The sequence below is a fragment of the Oryza sativa genome, chromosome 2 (genome assembly GCF_034140825.1).
Source record: "Oryza sativa Japonica Group chromosome 2, ASM3414082v1".
NCBI classification, from domain to species: domain Eukaryota; kingdom Viridiplantae; phylum Streptophyta; class Magnoliopsida; order Poales; family Poaceae; genus Oryza; species Oryza sativa.
This window is the reverse complement of record NC_089036.1, coordinates 18986800-19011775: the sequence shown is the minus strand read 5'-3', so window position 1 is coordinate 19011775 and position 24976 is coordinate 18986800. Positions and strand designations below refer to the sequence as shown.

Genomic DNA, 24976 nt, shown 5'->3' with positions numbered 1-24976 from the left:
TAAAAAAACAAGTTATAACACTAGAATCTCTTCACCAATCACCATGCAACAAATAAACACTAATAGCACTAAATTATTATGGGCACGCTTCTCAATCTTCTAAATTTTACGCTTTTTACTATAACTAGGAGGGTAGCCCACGCATATGCACAGGAACCTTGTTTAATTTTTACTACAAATGATTATGTTGATAATATTTTCGAAATATTCTTTGACTCTATGTTAAACATGTTTTTGTAAATAATTGGTTTGGGCATATTACTTAAAACACAAAAATTGTCACGATAGTAGAGTTTGTTCGTATCTATTTGTACTACGTCTCATTCTTTCCTATGCAATATTTACCATACCTTATTTTTGGATTTTCTAAATTTTAAGTAATATTTTTTCCTGTATGCTATAGATAATTTTTATGATATATTAATGAAAGATAGTTTCTGTTAAAAATATAGCTAATATGACTATTTTATCTAATTAAATATAGACTTATATTACTTATACACCCTCGGTGACATAAAGAGTCAAATTTTGTCCCAAACCAATGAGAATTTATATGAAACCTAGACAAAGTGATTTTTTTAAAAGAAAAAAAAACTACCACGATAATCTCCATAGCACCATATTATTGCTTATATTTTGTTTTCAACACCTACCATTCATAATCACGTGAGACACCTTTAGTAGAGAATGCTGTTAATTTACTAAACTTATTTACAGTAACTAATCTGTGGAGTATACTTATAGTCACATCACTAGGTGTATGACATACATCTAGGGATGAAAACTTTTTGGATTCCTAACCTATGTTCGGAAACACAAACTGTCGGTCGAAATTTTTTCGGAAACGAAAACAAATATGATAAAGGCAGTTTCCGTCGGAACTCAGAATAGGTTTGCAAACAATTTCTCAGAATTTTCGAAGTTACAAAGGCCCATACCATAGTCCATATACCATAATAATACTCCAGTCAAATTCAAGTTAGCATCCTAATTGATTGTGTTTTGTGATATACTGTTGACCGTTGAGACCTGAGACAGTAATTGGACTTGACAAAGTTCGAAGCTAAGTTTGAGGGGTTTTTTCTTCCCATAAATTTTCGTTGCCGTATTCGCGCCAGTTCGTATTTAGGGATGAAAATGGTTTGGAAAGTTTCCCAATTCCGGACATGTTTTCAGGAATGAAAAATGTCGGTCAGAATTTTTTCGGAAACTTTCGGAAACGGAAACAAATATAATAAGGCTACTATCCATCGGAAACTTTCCGGAAATGAATTCAGTTAACATAGTATTTCTCATATACAACTAATTAGCTTCAGCCTTCTCTACTCTAAATGGTTAGATTTATACTATGTATTGAGGTGCTTAATTAAATAGAGATATTTTGTAGTCAAGAACTTTAGATTTTTTTTTTGCGTAATTGCTATTTTTATTAGACCATACTACTTATAATTATAGTTATAGATGGATATAGTTTTTTTTTCTCCAAGAAAGTAAAGTGTAAAACTAGTTGTGTTATTATTAATTGATAAAATGTAGAATAATAGCTTTATTTTTTTAGAAAAAAAATATTGAGCTACATCTCTTAGTTGATTTGAGAAGTTCAGTTTTAAGTGCTTTCTATATTTTGATAAATATCCGTTATTGTATTCGCTCCATTTTCGTATTCGATAATATTTGATTTCGTTTTTGTATCATGGGTTCCCGATTCCGAAAAAAATATAGAAACGGAAACGATAAAGGTGGTTTCTGTCCGTTTCCGAACCATTTTCATCCCTATTCCTATTCTCTTTGTTTTCAGTTCCGGTTCCAATTCTAAAATAAAATGAAAATGGAAACGATAGAGGTTTTTGTCTGCTTCCGTAGCGTTGTACATTCGTCAAGTAATATTTGACACCCAAAAATACGATGTGAAATTATTTAAAATATTATCATAATATTAATTATTATATGTCGGCATCATGTGTTGTGACGTATTTAGAACCATAGACATCAATAGTTTATTTAATAATAATTTATTTAATTAAAGGAATACAAGGGGATTAGAAATTGAATATATAATTTTGAAATAATTTAAAAGATACAGTATTTCAAGAGTGTTTTGGATATTTTATATTTGTTATATAGATGTAGTTTAACGGCGTGAATTTGTAGAGTAATATATTTTATCTTTTGAGGATAATGGATAAGTGAATTTATGAGAATTCGCTTGGAGAACTATATGCCGTTTTTTTTTAACTTTTTCATTTTCTGTCTGCCTCCTGAACAGGTTTATTTGTCAGTGGACCGAACTGCTTAAACATGTCGTGTGTTGTATGCCCAGCCATTGACACTGACAGTGATCAATCTGATGTTGCCAATCTGCCTTGAAGAGCACGTGCATATGCACAGATGGGCTGGACAGCAGATGGCGGCCCGGCCCAGCTATCTTCCTTCCGATTTTCAGTTTTTCAGGACAGACAGTTCTGCGGCGTGGGGCCTCATCACTTCATCAGTAATAATCGTAGCACCGAAAATCAGAACTTGATGAGCATTGCAACTTTGAAGCTATGCAGGAAAAGTAAGTGTAATGTAATCCTACACGTCCCTGCAAGATTTGCACATGTTTACCAGGTGATCCCCAACGGAAAAACAGATGGAATATGTGATCATTTAAATTGCTGCCACAAATCCATTTGAATCCTCGCAACAATTTATCTTGGCAAAGCTCAACATTTTACAGCTGCCCTTGCCAAATTCCGCATTGCAATTCAACTCCACCCAAATAGGTCGTCGTTACAGTCTTACAGATACAACAGTAACAACAACTGTTTCAACTCCTTGCTACAGGATGCATCATCCATGATCCATCATGAATCCAAACGTCCCCAGGGCAAATTAAAAAACAGGACCAGGGCTTAGCTCTAGTACATCAACCTATTTAAAAGTTTTGTAAACTTGTAACCCTCCACAAGGGGTCTCTCCTCTTCTTCCTGTATACAGATCAGTCACTAAAGTCTGCAGACCAGCAAGGCAACTGGATCGATTATTGCACAAGCTCAGGGATGAGCCTCAGCAAGAATGAGATTTCACACTGCGAGAAATGTGGCGTTGCGGCGTCTTTTGCTGCCCCATTGCTCAAATTATCGGCGTTCAGGTCAGGCTCCGGGACGGTGATGAGCTCAGAGACGGCCTCGGTGATCTCCTGCACTAGGTCGACGATCACACCGTTCACCCCCATCAGATGTTGCATGTACACCGCCTCCGGTACGTTGCTGCACAAAAGGGATGGGAGATTTTGAGCACTTGAAATTCAGATATAATGCAAGAAAGTGCTCGAGGTAACCGTAAACTGTACTGCTTACTTCAGTGTTCCATAAGTCAGTAGGGAGAGGTTAGCCTCTTTGATCTTTGGTACAGCAGCGGGGTGCCTGAAAATTCCTCGTGCCTCCGACACGATTCCTTGCATGCCGCTGGCGAGGCATAGCTTGATGGCCTCTTCCAATGAGTTCCTCCTAACGTCAGCGTAGATTTCTGTGCCTCCATTAGTCAAAAAGTAAACCTGATTGAAGAAGATGCAAGGGATGAGGAGATCAGTAACTGTTCATGGTACGAAAAGTACTGTTATGGAACTTGCAAATTTGCAATGCATCAGATACTAGTGTACTTACAGGGTATGTGCTTTGCAATTTTCGCATAACCTGTGCAGCGTCAGGCTGGAAGCTAGAGAAAATAATAGGCCGATCCTTGGCATACTCAAAAACAACCTGATCAGGTAGTACAGATAAAAGGTGAGATGTTGTTAGATTGGCCATAGGTATCAATCTGCAAATTTTCTGAATAGCCATAACACTATGCTAACACATACCTTCAGGATGGCCTGGAGGATACAAGTGAGCTCTTCCTCCTGGTATTCAAGATTGTCATCAAATTTGAGCTCAATATTGAAGCCCAATCTAGGATTGACCTTCTCGAAAGCTTCTTGAAGTGTGCAAAGAGGGTCATCTGACTGCACATTCCAATTCACTATCCGACCATCTTTCAGTTTCCGTAGCAAGGGTTTTCCACCCTGAATTCAGAACCAACCAATATGTGATCAGATCAATTCTAGTTATCCTCCAAAGTTAAAATCAATTCTAGTTATCCCCAAAAGTTCAAATGAGAAAAATAGTTTCTAGCATACCTTTCCCTGCTCATTTTGTGGGCCATATAGCAGGAAGTCTTCCAACTGAAGGTCTGTGACACGCTTATCTAAAATTTTACCCTGAAAATGGATGCCATTATGGATACAGGTTAGTTTTTTCTTTACCATATATCACATGATTCACGAAATGGTCCATGCCTATATGACAGTCTCAATGATGTTACTTTTTTGTCTGAATTTTTAAGGTAGCTACTGTAATTCATACAGTAAAAGAAAAGTAACTTACATCTTCTTTAGTAAAGATGAAGTTATCATGGAAGATGACTGGGCACCCATCCTTGGTAACCTGCAAAATTGATATTCACGGTTTGTTCTCTTCTCAACATCTTTGCACACCGAATTATTGAAGAGACAAAGAGAGAAGGACAAGAACAAAAAGTAAACAAATCAGTATCTTCTTTCAGCATTTTAAGTTTCATATGTAATTAAGCAAACTGAGTGTGGAAACATTTATCGAGAATGTGTCACCATAAGTGTAGTTTAGATATGACCCATTCTACCCTATCTCTTGTTTCTGTCAAGAATCAAAATCAGTAGAGCAAGCTGATAAGCCATTGCTCCAAGCCAAAAACAGGCCCAGTGACACAATGATTCCTCCTGAAGTGTCGCCACTATGAATTGCTCCATGTTTGCGTTACAGCACAAGATACTTTATAGATTCTTTTAGTGCGTAGGTGGGGTGTATGAGCAAACGACAAAGGCCCACTGTGTTGATTCGGAGCTGAGCTGACACTGGAGTAAACTGGACCATATCCCATATCCCATATCCATTGCCACCTACCTCGTGAGCGAACCTAACTCGTTTCGTATTTTACTAAAAGAGCTGGGAGATAATTTGTTCCATACACCATTTCTTTGTGTCGGCCTAGCTACTTCATTTGTTTACGTGACATTTTAATTTTCATTTAAAGTAATGCTAGTATCAAAATGTTTTTGGACAAACCAAGTGTCTTCCTGTTCCTCTTTGATAATCCTAAACATATTGGGGTTGCAAACATCAAAGTTTCCGGGCATCTGACAACACAATTTCTGAAAGGAGTAAAAATGGCCATCACCAAAGTGACTAGTATAAAATGGAGTACTCGACGAAGAATCTTGATATAGCTGAAAAAGGATGTATTTCTGTCTCTGTGAGTATTAAAAAATTAATCCGGTGTGGTTAAATGTCTTAAATCATCTCCAAATTTCATACTACTCCCTCCCCCCCCCCCCCCCCCCCCCGCGCCCCAAGATCACAAATTCACAATTGGAAGCTGGCTATTCGAACAACAACCCCCCTTTATTTAGGTTTATTATAAAACAGCACCAGTGTGACGAGGAGAATCGGAACGGGAAATTCCAATTAATCGTGCCGGTGAGATTTTCGATTCGCGTTTCAGTTTCTCCAAGAAGGGCAATTATTATGTCGATCGATTCGTATTTCCCAAGAAGGCGAGCGAGAACGGGCGGGCGCGTGGGGCTTACGTGTGACACCGCGAATCGGAACAGCAGCTCACCGCGACGCGTCGCCACACCGTTGGCTCTTCTGTTTCGCCCGCGGGCGGCGGCGAGCGCTCGCTACGCTACGCGGCGCCCCCACTCCTCTGCCCTCCATGGCGCTGACGCGTCGCCATCGAGGAGAGGAAGCCGGCGACCCGTCCCATCACCCAGGTGAACGTGAACCCATCTCCCCATCTGCCTCTCTTCCTTTCCTTTTCCTTGATTGGTCTCGCTTTTTCGTCTCGAACGCCCACGGGGACCCCCAAATTTAGCACGAGCAGCTCAACCCCACCCAGGTTACCGCTATGACGGATGGATGGACATGGATGGACGGATGATGAAGAATTTTTTTTCGTTACCTGGACGTCGAACTCGACGTAGTCGACGGGGAATCGGGCGGCCTCGTTGAACGACCTGAGCGAGTTCTCCTTCACCTCCTGCATCCGCCGGTCGGGCGACGCCAGCGCGTTCATCCCCTTCCCGCGGTGCCCGATCACCGCGAACCTCTGCCCCCCGCCGCCGCCGCCGCCGCCCGCCGCGGCGCTCCGAGCACCCGCCGCGTCCACCTCTGCTGCATAACCAAGGAAATAACTAACGCCGCCGCGGCACGGTGTCTCGACGCCACGCAATGAATATTGAATAATCCGTACGTACCGAGGATGGCGGAGGTGGCGGGGGCGCCGGCGGCGAGGACGTCGAGCGCCATGGGGACGTCGGCGACGCGCGCGGCCTTGAGCTGGGCCATTATATTCGGAGGATGTCCTAGCTGCGCGCGTATAGGAGGATCGTGGGCGCAATGCAATGCAACAACGAGACGTGACGCGACGCGACGCGACGCGAGGAAGCGGGAGCCGAGCCTAATTTATAACAAGGCGGGGGAAGGGGAAAGGGATCGAGTGTTGGGTGTGGGTCGTTGGAGAAAGGAAGGAAGCGGGAATGGGGAATATTCGGGGTGGGGATGCGTTCGCCATGGCCAGCCATCGCGCGCATTTGCCAATTTGCTGCCACCGTCCCCGCGGATCGGATGGTTTATCCTCCAGGATATTCCGGTCCAAAGGCACGCACCCGACGCAGACAGACGCTTCCCTCTGCTGCTACAACTACGAGAACGAACCAACGAACGAACACATCAGGACAGCGCTGTTTCCGTTTTTTCACCTGTCCTTTCTGCCACGATTTTTCCCCTTTTCCTTTTTTACCCTCCGTGCCTCGTTTTTTCTCTTTGACCGAGGCTGTGTTCTGTGTTCATACAGATGTTAGGTGAAAATTTTTGACGTGTCACATCAGATATATGAACATATATTTGAAGTATTAAATATAGACTAATAATAAAATAAATTATAGATTCCGTCTGTAAACTGCGAGATAAATTTATTAAGTCTAATTAATCCATCATTAGCAAATGTTTACTGTAGCACCACATTGTCAAATCATGGAGCAATTAGGCTTAAAAAATCCGTCTCGCAATTTACACACAATCTATGTAATTATGTCTTTTTTATATTGAATACTCTATGCATGTGTCTAAACATTCAATGTCACATAGTGAAAAGTTTTTACGTGAAAACTAACAGAGCCCGAGTCGACGTTGTGCGTTCGCGTACGTGCAATCGTTCAAAGCCGCCATCGTGGCAATACAACTTGACAAGTGGTGTCGTCCAGATGGTTTGGAACAGCTGGTGGGTAGTACTAGCTTTTACCACGGCTTCGCCCGCCCAATCTGCAGCGAACTCCTGCAGCATCCGCCCGCGCAACGCGTGCGTGCGTCTGTGCCGTTGCTTGCGCGCGCTCGTCGATCGCCGCTCGCTGCCTAGCTAGCCGTTGGTCGAGTGTGTCAAGTGATATCATTCGTATCAGCCACATCATGCGGATGCATCGATCGTTCTGGTGGTTCCGCTTTTCGTCGTCACTTCGTATGCGATTCTGTTTGTCCAATAAAGAAGAAATCGTGATTCTGTTCCACGACGGGTTAAAGGATAAGACGATTGGTTTATTCCTGCTATACGTGATGGACACGACAGATTCATCACGAGAGCACAAAGGAGCACCTTCTTTTCTCGGTTTTATTTAGGCTGAACCCTGAGAATATGTGCAGAGGAGATTGCAAGTTTCAGTTTATATATATATATATATATATATATATATATATATATATATATATATATATATATATATATATATATATATATATATATATATATATATATATATATATATATATATATATATATATATATATATATATATATATATAAAGGGGAAGGGTTAATTAAGGGAGAAGGAATTAAAGCTTGCAAGTTGCTACTAGAGTAGATATTTTCTTCTTTCGTGTGTAGCTGAATTCGGTATTTCAGTGCCGTTTTAATTTGTTTATTGTCCATGTGGTAGCAGGAGTGATCCTCCTTTAGTTTAGTGATTATGTCCAATTGTCCATTGTTGGTAGTTGCATCCGATTCTTTATATAAAAAAACTGCATTATACTGAGGGGTCAATGCTGCTGTCAGATCAACACGCGCGAGAACGCAATATCTCTTGGAAATAGAATCACGAGTTCATTTCATATAAAAGACGTGAATTAATAGCAGCTTATTCCTCAAAACAGCCATAGCACGTACAAACAGCACTATTTATTTTGAAAAAAAAAAAGGAGAAAAAGGACTAGCTGGCTGAGAATGGCTTGGGCTAACACTCGACTAAGTACAGCCGGGTTAATTAATTTGATTAATTAACGAGGAAAATTCTTTAGGCCAGTCACAATGGCTAGTGTCATTGCACGGCTACCCAAAATATTATACCATCTTCTCTCAAATGAAATCTTTTATGAAACAATCCCCACAGTGGAGGGGTTTCACTTTGACGTTTCCAAGACTAAGCAAAGCATTTAATTGATACAAGTTGCTGGGATCATTTGTACCCAAAATCCGGCGCGGCGCGGGAGAATGCAGAGGTCGCACGGCGGAGGCGGACGCAAGAGATCCGGTGAATGAAACGAATCGGCCTCAACGGGGGTTTCACTCTGTTACCGAGGACTTGGAAACGACGCTGACGAGTTTCACCAGGATGAAACTCTTTCCTTCTCTCTCATCCCCATTTCATGCAAATAATCATTTTTTATTCAGTCTTACCCCTATTAAATGTGCATGACACACCAGTGAAACCCCCATTGTGACTGGCCTTAGAAGACAAGAACTGCTGATGACATGGTTGATTTGGTTCGACACACTAATTGATCAACACTTGCAACTCCCCTTCATTTCATGACTAATCCTGTATATCCAGCATAGCAACAACAACCTTCCTTTTTTTCTGAAACCACGTACGGCAGGACGGAGAGAGAGACAGAGATCGACTGATAAAGATTACAGAAAAGGCAGTTTACAGTAATAATTTTACACGTCAACTTAACAATAAATCATCGTCAAGTAGTCCAATAATGGGAGACGCGTCACGCATAAATTCAGGCAACTAGGCCACAAATCTCCTGTTACTAGTACTTGTTTAATCCATTATTGCGCACACGGCCGGTTGGTTAACTCGCATGACTAAGTGGAATCACATGCATCAGCGCATTGTCCATTGCCCCTGATCGATATACTGATCTGAATATCTGATGCCCTTGCTTGTTTGGTTGGATCTGATAGTAGTAGAAGATGAAATGCAGGTGATTGCAAATTAGGACGACGGCTCATGCTGAGGTGCTCGTCTTATCCTGCATTTGTTTAGCGACTTGGTCGATCTCTTAACTTTGACTCTCTTTTTTTTTTTAGAACTCTTAACTCTGACTCACCACCAGCACAGCAGATTGATCCAACAAGGGGGTGTTTCGCCAAGACGCCAAGCTAGCAAGGTATAGGTAGCTTCCTGGGCTCCTGTCCTGTGGTGTGCCAGTGCCAGGTCGATGCGCGCTCGTGTCTGTCGCCTCCTGGCGTCGCATTGACTTTGGATAAATGGATTATGGATGGATGCCATCGCAAAAAGCAAGGACACTAGTAAAAGGATGGCCTTTTCTTTAGGGAGAGGAGAGAAGGTAAGAGATGGCTTTTGATTCTGACTGTTCGGTGGTGAGTTGGTCGATATCGATCTAGACATTTGGTGCGTGTTTTTTCACATCTACGGTGTCGATGCATAGCTGGTAACTAGTTAGATGGCGCCAAATAATCTACCCATTTCGTCATTTCGCTAAATTAATCATGTCTAATGTTCACCATTATTGCTTATCCACGCTACAAATGCAATGATAGGGCTGTTTTTTTTTAAGAACATGATAGGGCTGTTGAGCCTGTCTTAATCTTCCAGTTGGCACGACGAAAATGCTGAGGAAAACCTTACCACGAGAGGAGATATGTGAATTTGTAAGCCATTTGCTCAATCTGTTGATAGATCTAGAAGACACAGGGGAGGATCACGTGACGTGGCGGATGTACGAGGAAGAATATTCTCTGGTGGTTGGACAGGCAGGAGTGCTGGTTTTGCCAAGAGCTTTGATGCTGATGGAGTGATGAGATGGATATACCGATAGAGTGGTTGCTGCGTCGGTTCCACGTCACTTCAATTCGTCTGCATCACGGCCTCAAATACCTGCCACCGAGCGACCTTCTCTACTCGCCAGTAGTTCTTTTTGTTTCTTCCTCTCATGTTTTCCTCAAGCACTCACAAGTTACAACCTGCGTATGGAAGTGTTTAGTTCCCTTCAAACATCCAAAAATTTCATCATATCAAATATTTAGACATATGCATGAAGTATTAAATGTGGATGAAAAAAAACCAATTACACAGTTTGCATATAAATTGCGAAACGAATCTTTTGAGCCTAATTACGCCATGATTTGATAATGTGGTGCTACAGGCCGTGTTTAGTTCTTTGGCTAATTTTTTTTAAGTATACGGATACACATTTGAAGTATTAAACATAGACTAATAACAAAACAAATTACAGATTCCGCCTGTAAACTGCGAGACGAATTTATTAAGCCTAATTAATCCATCATTAGAATATGTTTATTGTAGCATCACATTGTCAAATCATAGCGCAACTATGCTCAAAAGATTCGTCTCACAATTTACATGCAAATTGTGTAATTGTTTTTTTCGTTCACATTTAATGCTTTATGCATGTGTCCAAACATTTGATGTGATATTTTTTGACAAATTTTTTTAGGATCTAAATACACATACAGTAAACATTTACTAATGACGGATTAATTAGGCGTAATAAATTTGTCTCGCAGTTTACATGCAAAATCTATAATTTATTTTATTATTAGTATATGTTTAATACTTTAAATATGTGTCCGCATACTTAAAATAAAATTTAGCATATGAAACTAAACAAGGCCCATATCAAAAAAAAAGTTACAACCTGCCATTGTTTGTACATGCGCGAGCGCGACGGTTTAGATAGAGAGCGAGCGTGAAATAATTGTGTAATATACTACCTCCGTTCTAGAATAATTACATTTTTACCATTCAAATTTTATTAAAAAAAATACTCCATCCGTCCTATAATATAAGGGATTTTAGGTCAATATGTCACAATCCCTTATATTATGGGATGGAGGGAGTATTTCTACCAAAGTGGGATCCAATTTTCCTTTAATCAAGTTTAATAATAGTAATTAGCTGAGTTTATTGTCTCAATATTACTTTTAGTCAAGTGTACGTACGAAATGTGTGTATGCAGTGTCGTTAGTAAATAGGGTTACTGTGTTTGTTGCTAATCTGTCTCTATTATCAGCGGATACTCCTCTCTATTCTTTCCTTTCATCGTAAAAATAAAAAAAACACAAAGTTAATAAAAAAAATAATACTCTCATTCATGTGCATAGAGTTTATACCGTAAACTTTACACGCATAAACTTTATACGCATAAACTTTATCTATAGAAATATTTTATATATAAAATATTTGAATCCGGATTTGAATTTAAATCGTGTATGTAAGCTTTTGACTTATAAACATTCGCTCTACAAACTTTAGGTGGATAAACTTTATATGTGTAAACTTTAGGTGTATAAACTTACTAAAAGAGGAAAATATAAAATATTTGAATTCAAATTTGAATTTGAATCGGGTATATAAACTTTGGCAAAATTTGCTACAGGACACGCAAAAAACATGTAATTAGCTGGGAGACACCATGAAAACGTGACATAGCTGATGGACACTACAAAAATTATGTAATTGGCTGTAGAACACTGGTCGCATTATTTTGTTATTTCTGGGTCAAAAGAGGTGAGATATTTTCCTAAATGACCAGATTACCCCCTTCTCTTTCCTTCGTTTTCACGTGCGTAGTGGGGCGAGGGTTCACGGTCAAAATCCCTGAATTCCTCACTTATTAGCGAAGGCTGGCTGCAGCTTTGCTTCGTCGTCCTCCTCCAACAGCTCGCCCCAGTAGGCAGCAGGTCGCCATCCTCCCGACGCTAGCGAGCGGCGGCGGCGGCGGCCGCGGAACCGGCGGCAGCGGTGTGGCTGGAGTAGCCGGCGACGGCGCTCCGTGGCGCGACGACGACACAAACCGCGCGGGCCTCGCGAGGCTGGAGTGGCCACCGGTGGGCTCCCCGGCTCTTCGGCGTGACGACGACGACGACGACGCGGGCCTCGCATGGCTGGAGTGGCCGCCAGTGACTCCGTGCCTCTTCGGCGCGCCGACGACAACGACGACACAAGCCTCCCATCCTTGCGGCTTGCGTGTGACTGTCTCATTCTCCTGTCTCTACTTTGGATTGGATGGACTCAATGCTTATCTTCTGATCTAGATCACATTTCTTTAATTTCGTTGTTTGAATTCAAAATTTGTTTGAAAATTTGTTCGAAATTTCTGAAAGATTTCCGAAATTTCGGAATTTCGCTGACCCCCGAAAATCTTCCCCTTCTCGATAGATTGAACCCTGCCCACCACGCGCCTTCCCAGCAAAGGAGAAAACGAAGGAAAGAGAAGGGCAATCCGGGCATTTAGGAAAATATCCCACCTCTTTTGACCTAGAAATAATAAAATAATACAACTAGTGTTCTACAGCCAATTATACATTTTTTGTAGCGTCCATCAGCCGTGTCATGTTTTCGCGGTGTCTCCCAGCTAATTACACGTTTTTTGTGTGTCCTATGGCAAATTTTGCCATAAACTTTTGACTTATAAACATTCGCTTCACAAACTTTAGGTGGATAAACTTTAGATGTGTAAACTTTAGGTGTATAAACTTACTAAAAGAGGAAAAAACGATCGCTGGCAACGATCGATCGCCCGTTAGCCTTTTCGATTTAGAAATGTAATTATTTTGGAACGGAGGTAAGTAATTTTTTTTATGTTGACCCTTATGTAAAAGGGAAATTTAACTATTTGACACTATTAGGTTTGTCAATTATCCAAATACCTCTTTTAGATTTAGATTTGCTCTCTTTTTTTTTTTTTGCCTCTCTAAGATGGTGGCTTCTTATCTTTTTACCACTTCTGCCCATCTGGGATGCCAACGTGGCAATGTAGTGTAAAAAGCGACGTGGGATGCACTTGTCAGTCTCACAAGTCTCCCTTCCTCTCTGCCTCCGGCAGTATTAAAAATCGACGCGGCAACCCTCTCTTTCCCAGCGGCGGCGGCGGTGCGACGGCTCGCGGCAGAGGTAAAGGAGGAGCCAAGTGACGCCGCGGTCAAGGACGAGCATTTACACGCTGGATCGGACGTGCGAAGCCGTGCTCGCATCGTTTGCGCCAACGGTGGTCAAAGTCCTCGACGAGTGCCTCTACAGCTACGAGTTGGTGGGTGGCGCCGCCGTCGAGACAGAGCAGCGCAACGCGGCCTCCCTCGCCAGCACACCATGGGAGGAGGAGCCAAGCGCCGCCGCAAATCCGACCTCCGCCTCGCCATGCTCCATGGCAACCACGGACTCCAGTCGGCCGACGCGGCGTTCCTCCCTCCCCAGCCACCCTAAGATGACGTGGGCGGCTCCGCTGCTGCTGACAACTCTATCGCTGGAGGCGCTGAGCTCGCCACGCTCTTCCTTGGAGAATCCGCTGGTCGGTACTGACCTACGCCATCTCCGTCTCCCGTACTTGGCTCCCTTTCCTACTCCTCCGCCGCTGCAGCCAGGAAAGAGAGGGCTGCCGCGTCAATTTTAATTGGCAAACCTAATAGTAGCGAATAGTTAAATTTCCCTATGTAAAAACTTCCATACTAGTTAAGTATCACATAATACTTTCCCATTGTACTAAGACATAGTATCATACTTATATATCAAATTATCAACAAAGAATTATAAGCAATATTCAGGTTTTATTTGGAACTATACTTTCACAACTTTCACACTCTCGACTTTTGTGCGTATGCTTCTCAAACTACTCAACGGTACTTAATTAATACTGCGTTAATATGTTTTCTATGTGGAAGGTGAGGTTCTCATCCCCTTGATTCGAAAATAGTCTAAGGTACAATTATGATGGTGCCCCAATAATATCACAGTGCTCACCCGCATCTCAGACAACTCAGATGTGCAAGCAAAACAGTTTTAAAAAAAGATGTGCAAGCAAAAGAAATATGAAAATTATCCTCAAAAGAGGGGGCAATAACACATATGAAAGAAGCCCGATACTCTCCCATCAACGGGCTCACTCATAACGCTATCATACGGCCTATCCGTCTCGCTGACATGCAGCCCAAACCAGCCTACAAGACCTAATATACCACGTGCGCGCGGGAGCCTCTCGCGGAGAGGGCTTGCGGCGGCACGGCCCGTCCAGCGTTCATGTTCATGGAAGCACATCCCGTCCTTATTCTGCGACTGATTAGGATTCCGAAATCCGAGTCATCTCAAATTAATCAGGCTGCCGGGAACCCTACAAAATCAAACGCCCGAAATTCGCCGATTATTATTCGTTTATTCGCGGCACGGCCCGTCCAGCGTTCATGTTCATGTAAGCACATCACATCTTAATTCCGCGACTGATTAGGATTCTGAAATCCGAGTCATCTCAAGGTTAACCAGGCTGCCGTGAACCCTCCAAAATCAAATGCTCGAAATCCACCAATTATTATTCATTTATTCGCACGCAAATAGGGCAGGTAGGATGTTAGTAAGTCTGAACAAGTGGGATAAATATTGTGGGTCAGGAACTGGACACAAAAAAAAAGTATTTTGGGAACTAAACAGGTTATAAGACAGGGACTGAGGGTGAGGGACATAGAAGTGCCGGTGCAATTGAAAGCTGAATTGAGAAAATCTGAAGTCAATTTGAACACAGGTATGTCTAACTCTTTTGCCATTTTCAATTCAGTTAATAGAGATGTTTTAGTTGATATTGTCAATATAAGTAATATTGTGTTGGAGAGAAATGAGTGTGAGATTGAGACAAATTTGACAGTCGTTTGTGTTAGAGAAGAAGCAAAGCTATGTTGTTTGCTGCGGAACAGAGTAAGTGCAATGAGCATCTGAGTTTGTTGAGATTAGTGATGATGTTGAAGGGATGGTTAAAGAGGAAGGAGGCAAGGAGAGGATTCTGCAGGGAAGGTGGAGTGATCCAATAAAAATCAAAGACTAAAGAATACATAGGATCTGAGCAGAAAAAGAAGGGGAGGAAAAAAAAAGTAAATCATGAGATTTTTTTAGAATGTGAGAGGGATTAGGGCGACAAAGAAAGCTTAGGGAGTTAATTTTTGAACAAAGAATTGATATGATATGTTTGCAAGAAACAATAAAGGGTTTAGGGTTTTTGAGGAGATGGCTGAGGGGATGGAGTGCTAATGTAAATAGTGTCCAAAAGAAGAGGAAGAAGGAATTGGAGAATGCTTTGGTACAGCTGGATAAGCAGATGACAGTGGACTTTTTGAAATTGAATGAAAAATCAGATATGAGATGGAAAAGAAGCTGGAAAACATTTACATTCAGTAGCAGATCTGGTGACAGAGAAGAGGAGGGGAAACTTGGATTTTACAAGGAGATGCTAATACAACCTTTTTCCATAAGGCTGCAAATCAAGAAAAAGGAAAAGCCATATCTTCTCTCTGCAAGAAGGGATGTTAATATCATAGAGCTCTCACAAATTAAACAGCACATCTATGCATATTATAAGGGGTTGTTTGGAAAAGAAAAAAGTAGGGAAGTTCATCTAAGTCCTGAAATCTGGCAAGATAAGCTGAGATTGACTGGGGAGGAAAAAGTTTGGATGGTTAGACCCTTCTCTTTAGATTAAGTGGACAATGTGATGAAGACTATGAAAAACAATACAACTCCTGGCCTTGATGGATTCCCTATGGGTTTTTATAAACAAGTGTGGCCTCATATAAGGGTTTTAGTTAAAGAGATGTCAGATGACTTACACATGGATGAGCTGGACATAGATAGGATCAATTATGGGGTGATTTCTCTTTTGCCAAAAATCAGGGATGCAAACACAATCAAACAGTATAGACCCATCAGTCTAAAAAATGTGATTCTTAAAATTCTTACAAAGGCTATGAATTTTAGGATGACTGAAGTGGCAAACAAAGTGATTAGTTGGTCTCAAACTGCCTTTATACCTGGAAGGAATATTTTAGAAGGTTGTGTTATTTTACATGAGGTGATGCTTGAGCTGAAAATTAAAAGGGATACTGGGATTATCCTCAAAATTGACTTTGAGAAGGCTTATGATAGGATGAAATGGGATTTTTTGTATGAGGTCATGGACAAAAAGAATTTTGACTCCATAATGATGGGATGGATAAAAAAGATAACAGAAGGTGGGAGAGTAAGTATTAACATCAATGGTGACGCCTTACAGGGGTTTGAGGCAAGGAGACCCCTTGTCTCCTATCCTTTTCAATCTTGTGGGTGACGCCTTGGCTGCCATTTTGGATAAAACCAAACAAAGGGGAGTCCTTGAAGGTCTGGTTCCAAACTTAGTGGATGGGGGTTTGACTCACCTTCAATACACATTTGCCCTTAAGAATTCCGATGAGAACATATTTGCCCTTAAGTTATTATTCTGCTTTGAAGAGATATTAGGGATGAAGATTAATTATCAGAAAAGTGATGTATATGTCATAGGGGTGGAGGATAATGAGGGATTAAGAATTGCTAATATGTTGAACTGTAAGATTGGTATGATGCCTTTCACATACTTGAGTTTGCCTATGGGGGTTTGTCACGTCCTGATAAATTCATCCCGAAATAAAAATCATTTTCTAAAAGGAATAATAGAATTAATTAAAATTCGAAAAGAAATTGGCAAACACTAAAATACGTGCAAGAAAAATTCGAATGTGGCCCGGAGAATTTTTGTTAAATTCTCTTTGGTCTAAAAAGAGCACTCAAATTTTACTTGAATTTTCAGAGCACCGGAAATAATTATTAAGCAACAACAACAATTAAGAAAGTTTATTATATTTAAAAGAAAGCTAAAAATAATCCTCCTTCCTCCTTTGGGCCGAGTTCAGCCCAAAGTCTTTCTCTCCTCCCTTGTCCCTCCTCTCTCGGGCCTCCTCTCCTCCCCGGCCCACTCCCTCCTCCTCTCCTTCCCGGCCCACTCCCTCCTATCCTCCTCCCGCCTTGACCTGCCCTGGCCCAAGCCGAGCTGCAGCCCTCCCGCGCACACGCGCCGCACGCGCGCTGACCGCGCGGACCGGTGGGTCCCACCCGGTCGTCGTCCTCCTCCCGCCCAGCTCCTCCTCTCTCTCCCGTGAACCCTAGCGCCGTTCCTCCCTCAAATTCGCCCCATTCAAGCCGGCTCTTTCCAAATTGATTAGGGGGAATGAATCCCCTTTCCTTCCTCTCTCATTCCCCCTAATTTCCCCCTTAATTCATGCCCTCAGTCGCCCGTAACAGCCGCGCCATCCCCGGCCACCTTCCATGGCCGCCGGCCGCCATTCTCAGCGCCGTTCCGCCCTCTCCTGTGCCCGTCTAGCTCCCCTCCGCTATAAAATGGGATCCCCTTCCTCCGTTCTCTCGTTTTAGCCTCCTCCCACGTCTCCCCGTGGCCGCACCACCTCTCCCCATCACCCTCATCTCTCTCCTGCACCGCCGGCCACTTCCAGCCGCCTCTACCGTTGTGCCTGTGCGCCGGCCGTCCGTGCCGTCGCCACCCGCGGCATCTTAGCCGCCTCCTCTCCCCCGGGCTGTCCCCCGTTTAGCGGAGAGAGCACCGGAGGCGCGTTCCCGCCGGCGTCCAGTGGCATTGCCGCCACTACACCGTCTCCGGCCGGCTGCTGTTCGTCGCCAGAGCGCCAGCTGACGTCGCCGTCTCCTCCCACGACGTCGCCGCATCGACCTCCACCCCGGCTTGCCCTCGGATTCGCCGGAATGCCGTCGTCCACGCTGCCCCTCCTTCGGTCACGTCGGCACCCACTTTGGTAGCCCCTTCCACCGTGCCAGTGCGCCAGCCGACGTCGCCATCTCCACCTTCGGCATCGCAGTGGGAAGGTCGTCCTCGGCCTCGCCTCCTCTCCATCCGAACCCCGCCGGTCTTCGTCGTCGTCCTCTCGTCGTTCCCGGTCGCGCTCGTCGTGGCGTTCGTCCTCCGTCAAGTCGTTCTCGTCCGCCGTCCGCGTTCCGTCAAGTGAGCTGCTGCAGCCCCGTTGTCATCCTCGTCCTCGGCTCCGCGTCGTCAAGCCCTATGCCGGTCGTGTCTCGTCTTCATCCAAGGATCGCCGCCGAAGTCGTTCCCTCGCCGTTCTCCTCCATCGTCCCCGAGCCGTCTCCGCCGCGCCCGTTCGTCGTCGTCGTTCCCATGCCACGTCGCATGGTGGTAAGGATCCCTCCTTCGCTGTCCGCCCTTGTCCTTTCGGTGTTGCCACCGTGCCCGTTGTGCGGTTGTCGGCCCCGGTACCCGTGCATCGGTGTCGGCAGTTGTTCGCGTGCGCGGGTGGTGACCGTGTAGTGTTCGTGTTAGTGTGCCCGCTCGGTAGCCGCGTGGTTTCCACGTGTGCAGCCCGCGTGGTGTCTAGTGGAGTCCGTTTGTCGGCCACTCGCCTCGGTTGACACATGGGGTCCGCTTCCGTCGACCCGTGAACCGTCTCTATGTACCCGGTCCACCATGGTCCTTTAGGTTGACATGTGGGGTCCACATGTCAACGGCGCAGCCTTCCTATCTTTTCTAGGCTAGCGCTTACACATGTTTTATAGTTGCAAAGCCTAATTATAATAATCCGCAAATCTCCATATAACAACATTAAACTTCGGATGACCATGTCTTGGTCATACGAACCCCGAATCGACCTGTTCAAGTCTCTTAATGTTTGTTATAACCTAAAGAACCCTGTGCTTTCCTTTTATGTATTGTTATTGCTTCTTTATAGGCTTGTAGCTTTGCTTGTGTGCTTCGCGTAGCTTCTGTTGTTTCAAAGGTTCCCGAAGCATGGTTCGCGGTCGTCGCTGAAGGTTCGGAAGGCCATTCTCTCTGAGCAAGGCAAGTCGCATCATCCTTGAGCATATTGAATCCCAGTTTATAAAATTATTTTGATTTAAATTATTGCATTATTGCTTTATTTAAATTCCCGCGTTATCACTGTTTTATTTAGCAATACCTATTAATCCTTGTTATAGCTTTATCATTACTATTGTTTATTATCACCTCGCTTACCCTAGAAAAAACAAAACCCCAACTAGTGGGTACTGTATTAATGGTTCCACTAGTATGAATTTAGGTAGATGCTTCGCTGATTAATTAGGCCACACTAGATGGTTTTATAACTTTAGACTTTGGGAGTTCTCATATCATTTGGACATTATGGAATGGTTGGCTTGTGATGGAATTGAACACACACCTCCCCCTCTATTCAAACTCCCAAATGGTTTTAGGCTGGGCTCGAGGTGCATGGTTTTGCTAGGAGCACCTCGACCACCATAAGGACCGGTCTTCGGGCCTCTGTTGCAAAGCACTACCGTACTAACCACATGTCTAATGGGTAAGGCTTAACTCGGTGCTCAGTCTAGTCCTGAACAAAAGGACACAAATAGAGATAGATGAAGTCGTTACGACGATGGATATCTCTGAGGCAAATGAAGGCTACGCGAGCTACGGCTTGGTAATCGAGATGTCTAGGCAAATGAAGGCTACACGGGTCGTTGCCCGTTAGTCGAGATGCCATGGCACTGGACTAGTACGCGGGTGGTCTCACCCCTATGTGTGTGGCGCACCCGGTCTAGATCCTGTTGCTAGGGGCTCAATCCTGGCCTGTCTGTCCGGGATAACGGCCGTAGGCAGGGTTGGGTCGGTACTTTTGTTCACAGCTAGGATGGGTGAAGGGTTATGTCACATGTTTACGACGGGTTCCAAGGCCATGGAATGCGGAGTAAAGATGTGTCTTGTGGGTAAAGATGTACACCTCTGATCAGAGTAAAATCTATTCGAATAGCCGTGCCCTCGGATATGGGCAAGCCTAGCAATGTACCCAAGTTAGTGGTTTAATTCTTAAAATTTGCTTAACAACTAAAATATGGAAAGGTTGGCCTGGGTTGGCTTGGGACGAGCTGGGACTCAGGTCGGGTTGCCAGTTCGGTCTGAATTATCGTAGGCCTTGGGTTAAGGCAGGTTCGTGTGGGTCCACGGCCTTGATTAATAATATTGTGTAGCTCTAGGATCGTGTTTACAAAATAGCTTTGGGCAACTAAGTGACTTTTAAATGCTGTTTTCTGCAAAGCTTAACCCCTATACTATTTCCCCTTGTACCCCCTTGCATTAATCATGCATCTGCCAGTGTGGCTTGCTGAGTACTGTGGTTGTGCTCATTCTTGCTCTACCTCCCCCCCCTCAGTAAGTGGAGCTTTGGAGAAGAAGTATTAGGTGGAGTCCTGGCTTATTCCCCAGTTGAGCGCCTATGAATATGGAGCCGTAGGCCCGCTAGTCCGCTGCTGTTTATTTTTTTTGTCAGGCCTGAAGTGCCTTTGTAATAATGTAAATATTATCGATATAATAATGATGTGTCTTTTATATCATGTTTGTGTGGTGTACCCCGGCTTTTCCTGGGACGGGGATTAATACACTAGCGTTCTGGAAAAGGTATTTTTCCGGGCGTGACAGGGTTGACAGAATTGGGATGAGAGACATATCTCCAATCTTTCAGAAAGTTGAGAAGAGACTTTAGTCTTGGAAGAGTGGTTACATGACTTATGGTGGCAGGGAGATCAAGATTAACTCATGTTTGTCTAGTGCACCCATGTATGCTATGGGTTTCTACCTTTTGCTTGAGGGGTTTCACCAAAAAATGGACACAATTAGGGGGAACTTTTACTGGCGGGGTTGGGGAAAAAAATAAATATCATATGATAAGATGGGATACTCTGTGCAGGCCCAAAGAGTTTGGGGCAATGGGCTTTTTGGATACTAGAGCAATGAATCTTTACTTACTCAGTAAATGGGTTATGAAAATTGGAAAGTGGAGCACCTGATGTTTGCTTGGAGGTACTGAGAAGGAAATATTAGAGAAATTGTAATTTTTTCACAAGGAATGGGAGTGGTGGCTCTCAAATTTTGGATGGGTTTGTTGAAATGCAAAGAGTGGCTTTCCAGGCTAGTCACAAAGGAAGTGCACAATGGAAGAGATGTGAGTTTTTGGAATGATGTTTGGTGTTATAATGTACCTTTGAAAGTTAGATTTCCTGATCTCTTTGAAATTATTCATGATCAAAATGCTACTGTCAAGGATATGGTGGTACAAGGAGAATGGAGCTTGGAGTTTAGAAGAAATTTAGAGGTTGGGGAACTTGTAGAGTTAATTGGGGAAGCTCAGATGGGGACTGATAAAGACAATGTCTGTTGGCCTCATACTGAAAAAGAGGTGTTCACCACAAAATCAATGTACAAAATTTTAACTTTTGGGGTATTAAATGGGGGCAGTTTGGAAAGGTAGAATTCCTCTAAATATAAAACATTTTTTTGTATCTAGTTGGGAGAGGGAGACTCCCCTGTGCTGAGCAATTGGTGAAAAGGAATTGGAAGGAGGAAATGAGTTCTGTAAACTCTGTTTACAAACTAAAAATACTAACCATGCTATCTTTCGTTGCTCTTTAGCTGTTTTTTCCTGGTGTGTGCTTAAGGTGGCTATAAACTTGAATTCCTTACCAGGATCTTTGTGGGATTGTTTTGGGCTAGTGAGGTGTGACAAGGAATCTAGGGTTTAGTTGCTGATGATGGCTAGCTTCTGTTGGGCTATTTGGCTAACTAGGAATGATTGGGTTTTTAACAATATCTTGGTGAAATCACACTTGCAGGTGGCTTACAAAGCTCTGTCTTTCTCTCAGAAGTGGAGTGTGCTGTTAAGAGAGGAAGAAAGAGCAATCTTGGGTGGGTGGCATGAAGCTGTGCTAGGGAAGTTGGTTCAACTGAAACCACAACATCTACCATCGTCTATCTAAGTTGTTTTGCTTGTATCTAGTTTGGTCCAACTCCAGAAGGGTTCTATTTGGATGATGTTCCTGTAGTGTGCTGTGTCTAGAAAGCTGGATGTTCCTAGCAAGAGAAAAGTACGAATTACCCCCCCTCCCAACTATCGCGGTAGTCCGAATTACCCCCCTAACCACAAAACCGGACATTCTTCACCCCCAACTATGCAAACTGGATGAATTACCCTCCTCGACCCAATCAGCGGTGGTTTTGGTCTACGTGGCGTACGCGTGGCAATCCAGTCAGCAATTTATTTATTAAAAAATAGTTGGGCCCCATCTGTCGTACTCTTATTGCACTTTTCCCCTTTCTCTCTCTTCTCTCTCTCACTCTTCCTCTCTCTCTCTCCTCTCCCTCTCCGTCTCATGTACACAGCGGCAGGCGGGGGGCGGCGAGCGCCAGCGAGGGATGAGGCGGCGAGCTGCGGCGGGGTGCAGCGGCGGCGGCGAGGCAAGGCGGCGGTGGGAGCTCGCACTGCTCGAGCGAGGCGAGGCGGCAGCGGAGGAGGCGAGGCGGCGGAGAGGGGACGAGGTGATCGGTCAGTGTGTGTCGTGTTCGATCGATGCGTTGCTTTCGATCGATCTACATGTACAGATGATCGATCAGTCGATCGGATCGATTGCCGTATTTTTGTTGTGTTTGGTGATGAGATGGAGGTTAAGTGGTATGGTTAGTGTGCGCTAATGGCGGTGGTTTGGTTTGGGGGTGGTTGTGTGCGTGTGGTTGCAGGGTGGAGAGCTTCATAGAGCACCAGGATGCGTGTAACTCTGGACGGGTGCGCGGCGAGGTCGTGCCCGTGGTGACGACGCTGCCGGTCATCCGTCCCGCGGCGCTGCGGCATCATCATCATCATCCGCCGCTGCCGCCTGAGCTGCAGCTCCTCCCGGCGTCCACCACGGCGTCGTTGGCCACCGCGTTCTCGTCCAACTCCACGACCACCGGCTCCTCCTCCCACGAGCAACACGCGACGACGATGACGACGACGAAGCTGCAGCTCTTCATCGGCCCCGCCGTCGTCGTCGTCGCGGCATCCGACGGCGGCGCCGTGGCCGCGGCAGCAGGAGGGGAGGAGGAGGAGCAGCGGGAAGAGGTGAGGCGCGCGCTGGAGAAGGCGGACGCGGCGCGGAAGCGGGCGCGCGAGGAAGCCGCGGCGACGGAGCGCGCGCTGGACGATGCCCGCCGCCGCCTCGCTTCGCTCGAGCAGCGCGAGCTCCCTCTCCCTCGCCGCCGCTTGCCGCCTCATCCCCCAACGCTCGCCTCCGTCCTTCCCGCCGCTCGCCTCCTCCGCCGTCGCCGCCTAGCCTCGCTCGAGCAGCGCGAGCTCCCGCCGCCGCCGCCGCTCGCCGCCCCCCGCCTGCCGCTGTGCGCGTGAGACAGAGTGAGAGAAGAGAGAGAGAGGAAGAGTGAGAGAGAGGGAAGAGAGAGAAAAAAGTGAAATAGGAGTATGACAAGTGGGTCCCATATTTTTTAAATAAATAAATTGCTGACTGGACTGCCACGCGTACGCCACGTAGACCAAAACCACCGTGGATTGGGTTGAGGGGGGTAATTCGTCCGGTTTGCATAGTTAGGGGTGAAGAATGTCCGGTTTTGTGATTCAGGGGGGTAATTCGGATGACCACGATAGTTTGGGGGGGATAATTCGTACTTTTTCCTCACAGCAATAATGTAGTATGTTCGTGTTTTTCTTTTCGTTTTGTGTAAGACTCTGTTCCTGTAGTCCTTTCGGCTTTCTCCCAAAAGCCGGATCAATGCAAGTTGATATGTTCTAAAAAATATAGGGCATGCAGAGGAAGATACGATGTTGAGCTCCAAGCGATCGTTGTGGGATCAACACAGCAGCAACATCGCCACGTCCAGTAAAAGGTCGCGGTGGAGGGACGATGATAAACACCTCTACATGGTGCTTGATTGGGACATGGGATACGTCATCCACAAGCTGGACATCGACGAGTTCACCGATTCCGGCGCCGGCACTGGCGTAGCCATGTTCCACCACCTTTCTTAGCCAGTCGCCGTCCACATAGAGGTGCCGGTGGACCGCTCCTTCCTGGCCATGGTCGCGGTCGGCAGCAAGATCGTCATCGCCACGCATGCCTTCCATGAGGATTCTCCCGTCTTCATGTACGACACAGGGACGTCGTTTATGGCCACTGGCCCTCGCCCAACAACGACGCTGATGCTGGGCATCATGGTGCCCGTCGACGGCCGGCGGCTGTATGCGCTGGACCCTCGCAGCACGTCGAAGCACTACCTCCAGACAGTGGCGGAGACAGCGTGGGGGCGGAGGGGGGGGGGTCTGAAGACCCCACTACCCCCTAACAAACCATTAGAGCCCCCATAATACCTAATCCTAAGAAGGGGCTGAGATAGACTTTGTCTGAGATTTTTAGAAGGCCCTAAAGGCTTAGAAGTCCCATAATATCCCCAACAATCCCACCCAACCCTAATCTCCTTCCTCCTACCGAAGAGAGGCGGAGACTCACGGAGTGGCGGCGGCATACAAGCGCGAGTGCGCGTGCGACGGCCGACGGCTTCCAGTTCCAGCCTTCCAGGCGAAGTTGCGGCGACCGGCGACACTGCAGCAGTTAGGGCACGCGGCGCGCCGGCCGCTGGCCGCTGGGGCCTGGGGGCCCCGAGCGGCAACAAGGGGGTGGGTCGACGAGGGGACGCGGCGGCGCGGCGCGGCAACAAGCAGGGAAGGGGGCAAGGGGGCAAAGGGCAGCTGCCGGCAGCAGCAAGGGGCAAGGCAGGAACTCAGCAATTGAGGATTTGAGGAAGTGAGGTATATAAAATTTCTAATTTGTCATTTAAAATCAATTTCAATTGTCAAGTCTAGTTGTTATTAATAGTTCAAGTTTTCAAGAAATCAGAGATATTGAATTGAAAATTTTGTTTGTGATTCCTAGTTTGCTACTTGTTATATTGCTAGATTGTGAAGATGTCAAAAAGAACTGATGAGGACATCC

General features: G+C 45.0%; 1 protein-coding gene across 2 annotated transcripts; it reads right to left on the bottom strand.

Annotated features, from left to right (window-relative positions):
- Window positions 1-2725: 2725 nt before the first annotated feature.
- On the bottom strand, window positions 2726-6554 carry LOC4329468 (glycerophosphodiester phosphodiesterase GDPD1, chloroplastic). 2 transcript variants are annotated; one of them, XM_015767065.3, is made up of 8 exons: window positions 6314-6554; window positions 6019-6227; window positions 4407-4466; window positions 4160-4240; window positions 3845-4045; window positions 3648-3743; window positions 3342-3538; window positions 2726-3251 (listed from the first exon to the last, which is right to left on the bottom strand). In XM_015767065.3, the coding sequence occupies exons 1-8, from the start codon at window positions 6402-6404 to the stop codon at window positions 3023-3025; spliced, it is 1164 nt and encodes a 387-aa protein (XP_015622551.1). In that variant the 5' UTR covers window positions 6405-6554; the 3' UTR covers window positions 2726-3022. The 2 variants fall into 2 exon arrangements, with proteins under 2 accessions (XP_015622551.1, XP_015622550.1); XM_015767064.3 differs by having other exon boundaries at window positions 6019-6230; window positions 6314-6550.
- Between the last annotated feature and the right edge of the window lie 18422 nt (window positions 6555-24976).

What these genes read in the sequence shown, in the direction of transcription:
- LOC4329468 (XM_015767064.3), bottom strand. Translation starts at nt 6,404, where the DNA reads ATGGCCCAGCTCAAGGCCGCGCGCGTCGCCGACGTCCCCATGGCGCTC. An exon ending in ACGTCGAGTTCGACGTCCAG is followed by an intron (nt 4,467 to 6,018) that starts GTAACGAAAAAA and finishes TCAATTTTGCAG; the next exon opens with GTTACCAAGGATGGGTGCCC. An exon ending in CACAAAATGAGCAGGGAAAG is followed by an intron (nt 4,046 to 4,159) that starts GTATGCTAGAAA and finishes TTCTGAATTCAG; the next exon opens with GGTGGAAAACCCTTGCTACG.